General features: G+C 43.5%; 1 protein-coding gene across 1 annotated transcript in view; it reads right to left on the bottom strand.

Moving 5' to 3' along the window:
- Positions 1–5345: 5345 nt before the first annotated feature.
- Positions 5346–12612, bottom strand: part of LOC128726078 (eukaryotic translation initiation factor 5B) — a 44131-nt gene continuing 36864 nt past the window's right edge. Inside the window, exons 7-8 of the mRNA XM_053819864.1 lie at positions 12234–12395; positions 5346–5872 (exon numbers count right to left, since the gene is read on the bottom strand). Coding sequence (XP_053675839.1) covers positions 5765–5872; positions 12234–12395 — 270 coding nt within the window. The 3' untranslated portion in view covers positions 5346–5764. The remainder of the gene's footprint in view (positions 5873–12233; positions 12396–12612) is intronic.

Raw genomic sequence — 12612 nt, forward strand, 5'->3', positions numbered from 1 at the left:
CCGGCCGTGACCGGATGCGAATTTAGTCCTTTCTTCGGTGGCTTATTCTGGTCTTTCCCGCTTTCGAGCATCAACTTTTGGTTCAGCGAACTCACCCTTCCTGTGCAACGAACCAACGACGCCGAGAAAAGGGAAGGAAAGCATGTATTACATTCTTGGGGCGATACTCTGCGAGGGTAACGAACTTTCACCAACATCGCTACATGGGAGTGTGGCAATAAAAGGAAATGTATTTTTACCGAAACTAGGGAACTTTGTTTTGTTTGCAAACTGCAAATATGATTGGTAGAGAAAATTCTTCCCGGAAATATAGCAACTGAACTATTTTGATGAATTTAATCAATTGTTCTATCGATAGCTCGCATGCTATGACTTCATATACGTCTTCGAAGGTCCTAACCTAACATCCTGACCGGGAAATAGCAAAGGACCTCTATTACCTTCCTGAATCCAGTAATTAATTTCCATTTAAACCGTTATCCAAAAAAATCGCAGCTAATCGATCTTAAATCAACTTTCTCATGCAAACCGTGTCAAGTGGTCATTCCGGGCGGTGCTAATAAAGCCAGGGTTCAATAAAAACGCTAAAGTCTATCTGCTCTCATAAGCGCGAGTAAAAAAAAAACTCGCCAAACATCCCGCACCCGAGATCGTCGGCGCTGACCGGGATCTAACGTGACGGATTGCATTTACCGCCAAAAGTGTGAAGCAGAAGAAAGCAAAAAAAAAGCATGAAGCATCCCCCCCGCCCCCCCGAATCATCCTTAATCGCCCCCGTCTTTCCCATACTTTTCGCTACGAATTCCTTCCCCGACTATTCAGGTGCCGCAGCATGTTTATTCCGAGTCAAGCCTAAGTCTTCCTCCCTTAGTATAGGTCTGAGGATTTCAAGCAGGATGCAGAGAGTGAGAGAGAGAAAGAGAGAGAGAGAGAGAGAGAGAGAGAGAGAGAGAAAGATAGCGCCCATGTTGGCGGAGGGTTTACGCTCAAAGGCAACGATGCTGGTTGTGCGCAAAAAAAAAAAAAAAAGGAGCGGGGATTAAAAACGACGCATATGCCCGCGCAAAAATACGCCAATACGCGCGCTCCTTTCGCGCGGATGGCTTGTAAATCATCGCAACAATGTTGCATGCAAATGAGATTCCAAAACACATCCACGCCCGGTCGCGACCGCGGCGAATGTTTTGATATCTCGTGTTTCCACCACCACCGCGTCGTTTTCCTGTTGCGTTTTCCCTTACCGCCATCGGGCAGGAGAAGAACGCCGCCGATTTTTGGCGTCCTTCAGTGCGTTTTTGATTGCGTATCGCGTGGGGAAACGGGCATTTTTTTGTTGTTTTTGTGTGAAAGATAGCTTTCTTCCAAAAATGTAGCCTTGAAGGTACCCAGGCGGGGGGTGAGGGAGACCGCGAGGGGTCGGTAAACAACGCTCGAGATAAAAAAAAAAGGAACCCACGTGCAACATCATTCAAACAAATTGGACTCGCGAAAAAGAAAAAAAGAAATGGTGAAGAAACGCAGCAAAAGCGGAGACACACACGCGAAAGATTGTCATGAGCGCGAAAGCGAGAGAGAAGAGCCAAGAGAGAAGAGCCAATTAAATTCAGTTTCGGTGGATCTATTTCGCGAGGTGATTAATTCGTATCACTTCACCGCTTCTGAGCGGTTCTGATATTTTCGTTTCCCCCTCTCGGGCGCGTTATTCCACCGTTATTCGTTGCTCCTTCGCGCAAAAGGTTCGTTTTATAATTAATTTGATCTTCTAAAGGACCAATAATAAAACAAAGCAAAAACAAAACATAAAAAAAATCAACCGCTTAACAGATCTCGCCGAGTAAGTGCTCAAGGAATGGGAATGTGAGCGGGCTCTTCGTCGAGAGGTTGTTAGGCTTTTTTTTTGCCTTAAGCATTCTCTCTTATCACAAAACAGTTGAGGTGCGTGTACAATCTAATGTTTTTGGTGCAATTTATTTCGAGTACATTTAGTCTTCTGACTCTACAGGGAAACGGGTTGCATCTGCAGTTTGGCAGAATGCATCCGTACTTCTCATTATCTGTTCGTCAGCGATTTGGGGGATATTAACGCGAGGTGGCACGATTGAGAGAAGTCGTTTGTTCTTTAGAGAGCATACCGTATGATCGCTTTTGCAATAAAACATTCGCTAATTAAAACCTCGTTCTAGCGAAAGCAGAAGAGGAATACTACAGCAATCGGAGAGAGAGAGAAAGCGATAAAAAAGAAACAATTGTAAGACAGTCGTCACTTATTCTCGAGCACACGGGTGGCAATTAAAGATTCCATCCACGAGGGGATGCGTCGGTTTACAAAAAAGGGTTAACCGCATGCCGACACCGACCGGATGCAACGCCCAACCGACAAACAACCATTTCGTCCATTTCAATCGTCCACGCGGCTTCCGCTTTCGGCTGTTAGGCGATGGACGAAAAAGGATCCGGACGACGTGGACGCGCAAAAGCGACAATGGGTGGTGAGGCACGTCGGTTTGGGTCGGTAGAAATTAATAATTTTCTTTACGATTTCGCCGCCATCATCGCGATTGCGTTGCATTGCGGTAAATGATTGAAGTGTTTTTTTGCGCTTTTGCAGCCTTCGACACAAAATGTTGGTAAAGCCCGGGGATACAAAATGTGACATCATTTTGCCACCAAACATCTGTCCTTTGTGAGTGGGATTAATTAGATAAACGACAAAAATGGCAAGACAATGTGCTTAGAGCACTGGGCACGTATAGTAAGAATTTCTGAAAGATAATAAAAACATAATGAGTAGATTTCGGTTAAAATATAAAACCCATTACCACATCCACAACCTGCGTCAGAGATCGGTCGTCCTTTTTTGCGCAAAACTAGCGTAACAATTTGCATCCTCCACAGTCCGCGGAAAAAACCTACGCACATGGGCGAAGACTTTCACTTGGCACACCGTCTCATGTCGTGTCTGGAGCGAATGCGTAGGAGAGCTTAACTTCGCCCGCGCACAATTTTTTGCCCACCCTGTGAACAGTGAAGCAAGCAACCGAACCGCCTTACGACGAAAACGGCCATTGGGTTTCGTATTGCATAGACCGTCACGCGTGGTGTCGCTTGCAAACTACAGCAAAAATCCCACTTCCTGCCACGCGATCAAACGCGCCCAAAACCCTTTCGTGCCACGTGTGCTGCGTGCCCGCCGGTCATTCATTAATGCTTCGATTTGGTTGTGCTTGATGGCAAATTAGCACTTTTGACCACTGTGGCCTTTCGACCACGTGGGGTGGCCTTTTTCGAGCGATATCACCGCGATCGCCGTTGATCATGATTTTACCGTATTCCGGGTCGGTGTTATTTACGAAAGGACGTTAGCATAGTGCAGCTTGTTACCCAAACTGATTGTGTGTCTAAAAATGAAACAACGCACCATTCGAACCCAAAGCAAAGGTTCAATTTAAGCAATTTGGTGGCTCCCTTTTTGCGATCGATTGCAGCAGTCACACTTTACCCACGGTGACATCAGCTTTTGCTGAGCTGGAAACATGCTGACCGACGCCCCTTTTTATGTTTTTTTTTTACTTACGCGCGTGAACGGAAACGCGGTTCGCGCGGCTGGAAGGAAGCAAAAATCAATACCGGATGCGCGTTCGCATTCACGATTGTTGCTGCGGTGGGTAGAATTCCTCGCTCGGTGGTCGGTTTGGAATTCAACACCCCACCGGAAGTGCGCTGAAGTACGCCTCGGTATGCGCGCGAGCTTTTGCGCAAGCCGACCGAACCAAACCAAGCGCACCAGTGCAGTTGTTGCTGACCGCCGCTGTTTGGAGTGCAGTTGTTCGGGCTTTACGGACGTCGGAGCGCCTTTAATGGGGTTGCGTTTTCATTCAAGTAGACCACCCCAGACCCTGGAGCTGTAGACCGCGCGCGAATGTTCGATGAGGCGATCGGTCACGTTTGCGTTAAAGTTATCACGACATTATCACACTGGATAACTGGAGTGGGACTGTCGCGTGGATAAACGGTTGACCTACAGCAGATTTTAATGGCGACTGATCCACTAAACGCCTCCGGAAAGGAACTTGTTAAACTATTTTTTAATTGTGCAGCAATAAAGCAAGTAAACGCCAATGGAAATGGCGTCATTTGAGCGGCTCTCTTATTACGAGAAGTGCTAAAGGTCGACAGAATGCTTAGGTGATGAATATATATTCTGCGTTTGATCCCTTGGTATTTCATTAACACTTAAAGGCGATTATTCAATCTCATAGGAGCTATGGCTGATGCTTAAATTTGAGAACCAATCATCACCTAATATGTTTAATAATGCCCTGAAAAATCACGCATTTAAAAGGTGTCATGTGGCAAAAAATACGATACCAGCACCAATAGAAAAGATTTGTCTTTTGTCTTTGTGAAAAATGCATCAACTGCATTTCTTTACTGGCCTCAAAACCAACATCGAATTAAACGTTTACGCGTGAATCCATCTGCCATGGAACGTTACAAAATTGTCGAATCAAAGGGGATGATGATCGGCTTTTTACCACCTTTAAACTCGACCTACCCACGTTAGCGCTCCCCTTTCAGGTTTTTGGATTGGCCACTTCGTAGGCGGCTCACTTCTGAGCGACGTGAAAAACGTTCCGCCCGTGGATTAACAATGTGTTTGCTCTGTCTAAGCCTTCATCATCAGCGAACATTTACCCATGCTTCCAAGAAGTCCGAAAATAAACCAACGAGCGCAGCGGAACATTTGCAAAACGCCCGACCAGCTCTGGCAGCAACTTTGGCCAATCGATCAATTTTTGGCCGTCCTACATGCGAAACGAGAAACAACTGTCAAGGGAACGTCAAACCGATGTCAAGCGTGCTGGAGAGGGTGTGTGGAGAGGCGGGGGGGGGGAGGTGGTGGCGTGGGCGGTGAAGCCCGGTGGCAATATGCTTATCGATTGAAGGATACTTTAAAAGCAATTGGCGAGCGGAGCTTTAATGAATCGGTTCAAAAATGCAACAGAAATATGGCTGTTGGAACTGATGTTTTGCAATGCGTATTTGTTTAAGAGAAAACGTATTGCGTACGTCGTATTTATAGGCTTTTAACTAAATCAATCAAATAAGTTCACTCGTCCAGTTATAGTTGTACTACAATTGCTATTTACTTAACGATCTAGCTTACCTTAATCCGACGTTAGAATCACTGGATAATGATGTTGCCGAAAAAAAAAACACGACCGATTTCGAGGAAATTTCATGTGTTCAAAAACGAGACAGTTTGTAATTATTTTTCTTTTTCGTTTCAAGACTTATTCATCTTTCGATGCTATTTTTTACAATATATTGTATTGAATTGGGTGTATTCGTGGTTCATCGGGTTGTCTTGCAAACAAAGAACATCCTTTCTGGCATACCACGTTCGGTGCCGATTACAAGACAATTGAAGTTTATTGCAGATTAGTACGACTTTTTCCAACACGATGGTATTGCACGCTCCAGCTAAAAGCGCCGTCAACGACACAAACAGAAAGTGCAATAAAAGAATTTAAAAGTAAAATTTGAGCTAAAAATTTGTTCCTGGTAAAAAAACGCAATGCAGGATAAAATTCAATGGAATAAAACAAAAGCGATACTTAAAAGACAGAACAAAAAACACAAAAATCTCTGACAGTTTGTTGTGATGAACTCAACAACCGAAGCAGGAGAGAAAGAAAACGGGAGTGAAACATAATTGACACACGAAAACTAAGCTGCTCAAGACTAGACACCTGTTGGCGAACTACAATATCTGGAAGGTCTTCTTCAGTTCCACCATAAGAGTCCAGTCGGATTTTAAAAGATCATCTCGGAAGTAGTCCTTGCACGCATCGATACTTTGACGAGAAATCTGAAACAGAGAGAAAAAAAAACACGTCAGTGAAACGAGCAAGGCAATTCGAGCAGACAAAGAGTTCACAGGTGAAATTATTAGCTAATAGCATATTTCGGCTTTGACCAAAGCAACACGTACGAAGGCAGAACGAAACGATGAATGTCGTGAATGTAGTGCAGATACAGTGCAAAATACATTCATTGAGTAAACTTTATTGATTTGCCCCAGATTTGGCCACCCCGGGACTACGAAGAGGCCTTCACTTTGGAAGAGATGCGCCGAGGTTGGGAAAAACTGCATCTGCGCACACCTTGCACTGTGAATGGTGCATTGATTCATAAAACCCATGGCCTCCTCATCTAGGCTAGAGTTGCATCATCAACAACAACAATCAACAGCGGGCAGCTAAAAATAGCCTTTTATCGTAAACTTGGGATATCATTTTAGCATCAAAAGCTTATTATATTGAAGTGACTAACAATGTCCGATAGATTTATTGGACGTACAACTAATATCATAAAATGTTCGCAAAGCACAAAATTAGACATTTTGAGGTACCTATGGAATTAAAACATAATAAATATTGTTTAATCTTGGGAAATTCATGTGCTTTGGCATACTTTTTCTTACTGTAAATTAAAATAAACTACCCAAAATTCAAAACCTAGCACAGTGAACAGTAATATAACACTTAGAAAGCATTTAGAGTTTCCCATTTTATCTGCTTCAAATGAACAATATCACCAACCAAAGAACCACAACCACGCCAACAGGATGCCAAAGAAGGCGAAGGGATGGGGCGCTGATATAAATTGGGTCGAGCCCGATTGACGTCATCGCTTGATGGCTGTGTTCCTGCTGCGGGGCCCAGGAAATTCTTTTTCAAAATTGCTAAACTCCCCCCAAAACACGTCGTCCTTGTTCCCGCAAGCTTTTGGAACGACGTCACAAACTGCAGCCCACAAACACACCCCCAAAAATGGTTTGTTGCCAAGCCCGCAACGCGCCTATAGAACGACGAGATGGGGGCGAAAAAGAGGGAGGTTATGTGCCGCACAATACATATATTTTTGAAAGCTAACTACGGGATTCGGGAACGATCGGTATGAACCAAAAACATAGCAGCACCAGCAAACTTTGACGGTAAACTTCGGCTCCAAAAGGCCAGCTTGCTCCGTGCTGTGTGTGCTAGGGCAAAAGGCTACCTTCTGTATGGTGCTGCGCTCCTGGTCGAAGAGCTTACCATTGTGGCAGGAACACGACGGAACACCTCTTCAGCAGGTTTCCCGAATGCGATTTCCAGGACACATTTTCCCGGTTTGCGTCGGCCGCGAACAACCGCGAAGAAAAGCGACGAGCGCGCGCGAGAGAGAGAGCGAGAAAGACACAGAAGCGCGAAAGGAACAGCGAGAATCGGGAACTTGGGGAGTACATACACCCCACACCGTAGCCAGGATTATGTACTAGACTGGAAATAAGCGGAGCGTTGATTCCCGACTGCTGGGAGTTGTGACGGACGAAGCAAGTGACGCTCGCTTCGTGAAAAATCGATAACGTCCTGGGAAACGAGCCTCCGAAAGTAGGTCACTGGGATAGGATGGCTGTGCTCGGGTTTTCTTTAACGCAGCTGAGTTTTTGAATGAATGGTTTCAGGCATGGGAATGCGCGTTGGCATTTCGGTAGCTTGCGTTTGGTTTACCCTAGCGAATTGTTTTGTCAAATGCAGGTCCACAAATTTGTGAGACTAAAAGCGATAATTATAATGATGCAGAAGCATTATAACCTTCTACATCTTCAACAGCAATACAATGTTCATTTTCCCTCCAAGTTGGCTGTTTTTTTTTGATCCCGCAATTGATTGTTGGTATTTTTTTTTCATATTTAGAGTGTGTGAGGCGAGATATATATACATATATGTACGCGATACCTCCAGCAAGGAAAATCGTGCCGGGAATGTAGCTGGTCGAGCTATTTTTAGCACAGGCTTTTTCAGTCCACCTTCGAAAAGCTGGATAAACAGGTCCGGGGATCCGCCAAAGTGCCAGCCATTCGGATAAAAGAGGAGATATGTACCGTTATAACAGGCCTGGTGTGAGTTCAGATTCCAAAGCGAACCCAGGAACGGCCTGCCGGGTGGTTGAGGGAATGCAAAACAACAAGGATCGGAAGAAGTCCAGGAGGAAAATATATAAGCCACACAACGGCTGGGTTATTTTTAGCTTTCAGCTAACCAAAGGGCGACCCTCTCACGGCGAGCCTACCGAACGAGCCCCTCGAAACAGCTTCCAACCTCGAGCCTTGGAGGTTGGTTTCATGGCCTCACCACGTGGTGTGAATTGCGGCCATCGACTCAATGGCGAGCTTCCAGGATACGGCCTTGAAAGCGGCAAATGTTGTGGAAGTCAGCAGCACTCCCGCAGGAACACGTCAGTAAAACGGTGCCCAACCTCAATGGTGCTTCCTCGCTGCGAAATTAGGTCAGTGATGACGTCAATGGAAAGCCTGATGGGCTGGGCAAACTCGATATCCTTCTTTTTTAGGCAAACGGTTGATTGCGTTTTCTAAGAAATTCCCGCTCGCGTAGCTGAGCATTATTGGGAAGCTTAGAAGTATCGTTTTTGTTCCACGAATGTGGATTTAATAATGCAATGTGTTTTAAAAACAAATTTAGCGCAATATTTGTACCCATTGCTGTTGCTCTGAACTTCCGTTGAATATTTAAAACAAGGAATCCACTCGAAATGTGGATGCAATTAAGTTGGTTTCTTTTAAATCGCATGTTGAGATACACATTTAAATAATTTTAGAGGCGAATGTAGCCACGCCGGCTCAAAGTCTCTATAAAAATACACAAAAAAAAAAAAAACATTTAAATAATTGCGAGAAATCAGTGTCGTTCCTAAGACAACCATAAGCACAACCCACGCTGGGTAAATTGATGATAAAACTTTAAGCATTCAATGTCGAAAATATTAAAGCAGCCATTGCAAGCCCAACGTCAACACCATTCATTGATACGGCTTAAAATGGCATCCGACCTAGCATGTCCTTTCCGGTCAGCTTAAACCTTCGCCATACAAATTCCACGCGCGACCATTCCCCATTCGCCGGATATGGCGAAACTGCTCATCGTTAACGATTACTCCACGCAAACTCTACGCCACGACACATCTACGGTGCGGTTCAGGTTTGACATTCGATTGAAATTAAGTATTCACTGAATACATTTTCGCTTTTGTAGTGTAAATTAATTACTTCTATATTATAATTCAGCCGCCGTCATCGTCATCGCCCCACCGTCGTTGTGCCCGTGGAAGGGGTGTTGCCGTGTTTGGGGTCAATAGGGAGGAGGGGGGAAGGGAAAAAAAATCTCCCACCCACGCAATTTTCAACACATCATGTGATGGTTGACTTTTCCAAATGTGGAACCGTCTCGGTGGGACCGCGCCAGAACTAGCTGACAAGAAGCTAGTGGACCGTGACGAAGGAGGGATTTCTCAGGAGGATACAGAATTTATGTATTTTCTGTATTTTTTTGTTTGTCGTTGCACCGTTTTGTTCGCAGCTCTGTCTAAGGCTACGCTGCCCCATTAGGCGTCGATAAATGTGCCGTAAAACGACAAAGGCTGCGATGGCATTAAAATTTTTTAAAAACACAAAAATCTTATAATTGTGATGAGTTTGACCAATCATGGTCACTTTGGACAATAACGATCGGTAAAGCGTAGGATTGAAGATTAGATTTTGAGCTAATTTCAAAACGAAACGAATTGCTCTATCTGCCTACGATAAAATCAATCATTTTTGTGGGAATGTAAAAATGGATGACGTTATTGAGATTATTCTCAATTGGTCCAAGAAAATTTTAATTGCATATGTTTCAATCTATATTTTATTTTGCTCTTTAAATGCTGCTCGTGTGAATGCAACATTTCGTTTCATATTTCGTAATTGTGTTAATAATTAAATCCTCATCTAAACACAAAAAAAAATAGTCGATGAGCTTTTACTTTTTTGTGACTAAACTAATTTCAAAATGTATAAATATATTGAAGAACACATACCCTCTCACGCGCAATTTTTAACAAATTTAAAGTACGCGAAAAAGAAACTATGTTATCAATCAGCGAGTTGTATAAAATAAATAAAAGAAAGTAAATGAAATTGGTTCAATAATTGTATTCAAAAACAATCAAGGCCTGAAGTATCGATTGTATCGAACGTAACATAGACACAAAACAAGCACAATTTAAATTTCTATAAAAAAATTCCCAACATAAATTTTCGATCTAGAAACAGACCATTTGCGAACAATAAAGGCTATCTCGTTGAAAACTAGCCAGGCCTCACATCCCAAGCTTTCTAGGGCACGGCGCATGGCATTCGTTGGCAAAGATCAATGTACTCGAGATGTTTTTGTAGGATGGAACGTCCGATTGACGTCATAGTTGAAAGCGTATCACGGGTAATAACGTTCACATTTCCACTCCTACTTCCTGGGAGGTTTTTTTGCAATCGTTAGCTGAACTATATCCGTAAGAGGTTCTCGTGCAAACCGACAGCCATTGATTGCTTTCAAATAAAAAGATAAACATGGGTATAAGAATCAAACGAAATTACCACAACTGTTAAGGAAAAACACACCCTAAAATGACGCACAGAACCGAGAACGCTCTGAAATGTACTGCGTGTCACCATTACCGTGGGGACGTTTCATTACCGGAAGGCGAAAGGGATAAAATATGGGTAGTTGCTTCGAAGCCTTTATTTGACGATAGATACATTGACATCACTCCTTGTCGCGTCGTCGCTCTTGATAGATCCTTTTCTGAAAGCTGGGCGAGTTAAGGAGAACTTTGTACGATGGAAAACGAAATAACCGGTGGCGAGGCACAACGCCAAATTTATTACACCAGCTGGTTATCCTCCCGCCAATAACACAAGGCCAGCGGAAAACCAACCTTAACAGGCAAAACGACAACGTCAGCGAACGAGAACTATGACGTCATTCGACCGATCGATAATCGAGAGGACAAAAAGCGCACGACCACGTTTGTTCGTGAGGTGGGTAAGATTTTCCCGATTGCGTCGACTTCCAGTGTAGAAACGGTATACGAACGTTTGACGGACGTTCAGGGTAAATTAGGAAAAATACATACTGCTCTTATTTAGAAATATCGTCACGATTAATTTTTCAAAGAATCGAATTTTTATACACACATACCTAGATAAAGTATGTATCGGTATGTAGCTTTCCGTTGAGGTAATTAAAACGTAAGAAATAAATAAACTAAAACGACTTCAAAAAAAGGGATATATAAGTTTTAAACAAGCTACACGTGTAGCACTGGGCACGACGGAGGCAGGAATCTGTAAGGATCGATGACCTCGGCTGACGTCGGGCAGTGGCGACCCAATATCCTGGTCGGAACAAGCGCCCATCCTCAATGACGTCAATGAATAGTGCAGCACGTTTCAATGACGTCGTTCTAGAGCATCAGCCGAAGCAGTGCATCCAAAGTGCATACATACTGGGTGTGGATACATACGAACGCGCGTTAACCTCCGTTACATTGCCACTTTTATCGTTCGCACCCATTAGTATCAAAACAGCCACGCAAGGCGAAACGAAATGTAGCTAGTCTTAGATATTTTCGTCGCCGCGTTCGACACAGAACGAACAGAGAAAAACATCAGCTGGCATCGGACATATGGCGCGAAACCAACAGGAGACCGTTTCGACATTCTACATTCAGTTTTCTTTTCCCTTTTTCTTTTACCTGTCATATTTATACAGAAGAAAAATATTTTCGGTCAACAAGAAGTTATTTTAATATCGAGGAATGATGTTTTTTGAAAAATAGGCAGACTATTTTTAACCATCACCCATCGCATTAATGAGGCTGCCCTTTTTCGACCATCGGACACCGAACCGCAACGTTTGGCAGTGATGGAGGCGACGAAGCTGCCACACTATATAGCGTTGGTGGCAACGGGTGTTACTGGGAGGAAGGTTTGTAAATTCATACGGGCGACAGGTAAGGGTGGCTAAAAAACGCCGAATGATGCTGTTGCCAGCGGGACCGAAATAAACCACACGCAATCGCTTAGTGCATTAGAATAGTGTTAGACAACAGGCAGGCTCATAAGCTGAGCGATATTGAAGAAACAAGAAAAGGAAAGCCAACAACAATAAAAAAAATAGATTGTAATGCCATCCGGAATTCCATTGCCGCGAGTGTTAAATTTCTACAATTTTCAATACATTATCCTTCAATATTGATCGCTTATCAATTGTAAACTCTGACCTGTGGACGTTCATCTTGCCTGATTGACTACCAGTTGCCTGTGTCATAAATAAATAAGACAAACTTACCTTACTAACTAGCATATCTGTATCGTCAAAATGACGACCAAACATTTTCGGTGTCTCGCCTGGAATAGGTTCGATCTTGATGCAAACTTCCTGTCCCTTGCGAGCAGTTTCGAGTTGTTTGTGATTAGCTTCGATCGACGTCACGACCCCCAGGTCAGTAAACTGTAAAATAGAATAAAAAAATATACTTTCAATAAACGTCTTTATGAAATAAAGCCTAAAATAAAGGAATTTTTAAGGAAGTACATAATTAGAGCCATAAATTTTTGAATCAAATATTCCAACAGCGTTGCAATTTATCAGAACGAGCACGTGATCGAATAAGATTGTATAAGCCAATTTTGAACAGCAATATCTCTCTGCTGGCTTTGTAGGTTAT

The sequence above is a fragment of the Anopheles nili genome, chromosome 3 (genome assembly GCF_943737925.1).
Source record: "Anopheles nili chromosome 3, idAnoNiliSN_F5_01, whole genome shotgun sequence".
NCBI classification, from domain to species: Eukaryota; Metazoa; Arthropoda; class Insecta; order Diptera; family Culicidae; genus Anopheles; species Anopheles nili.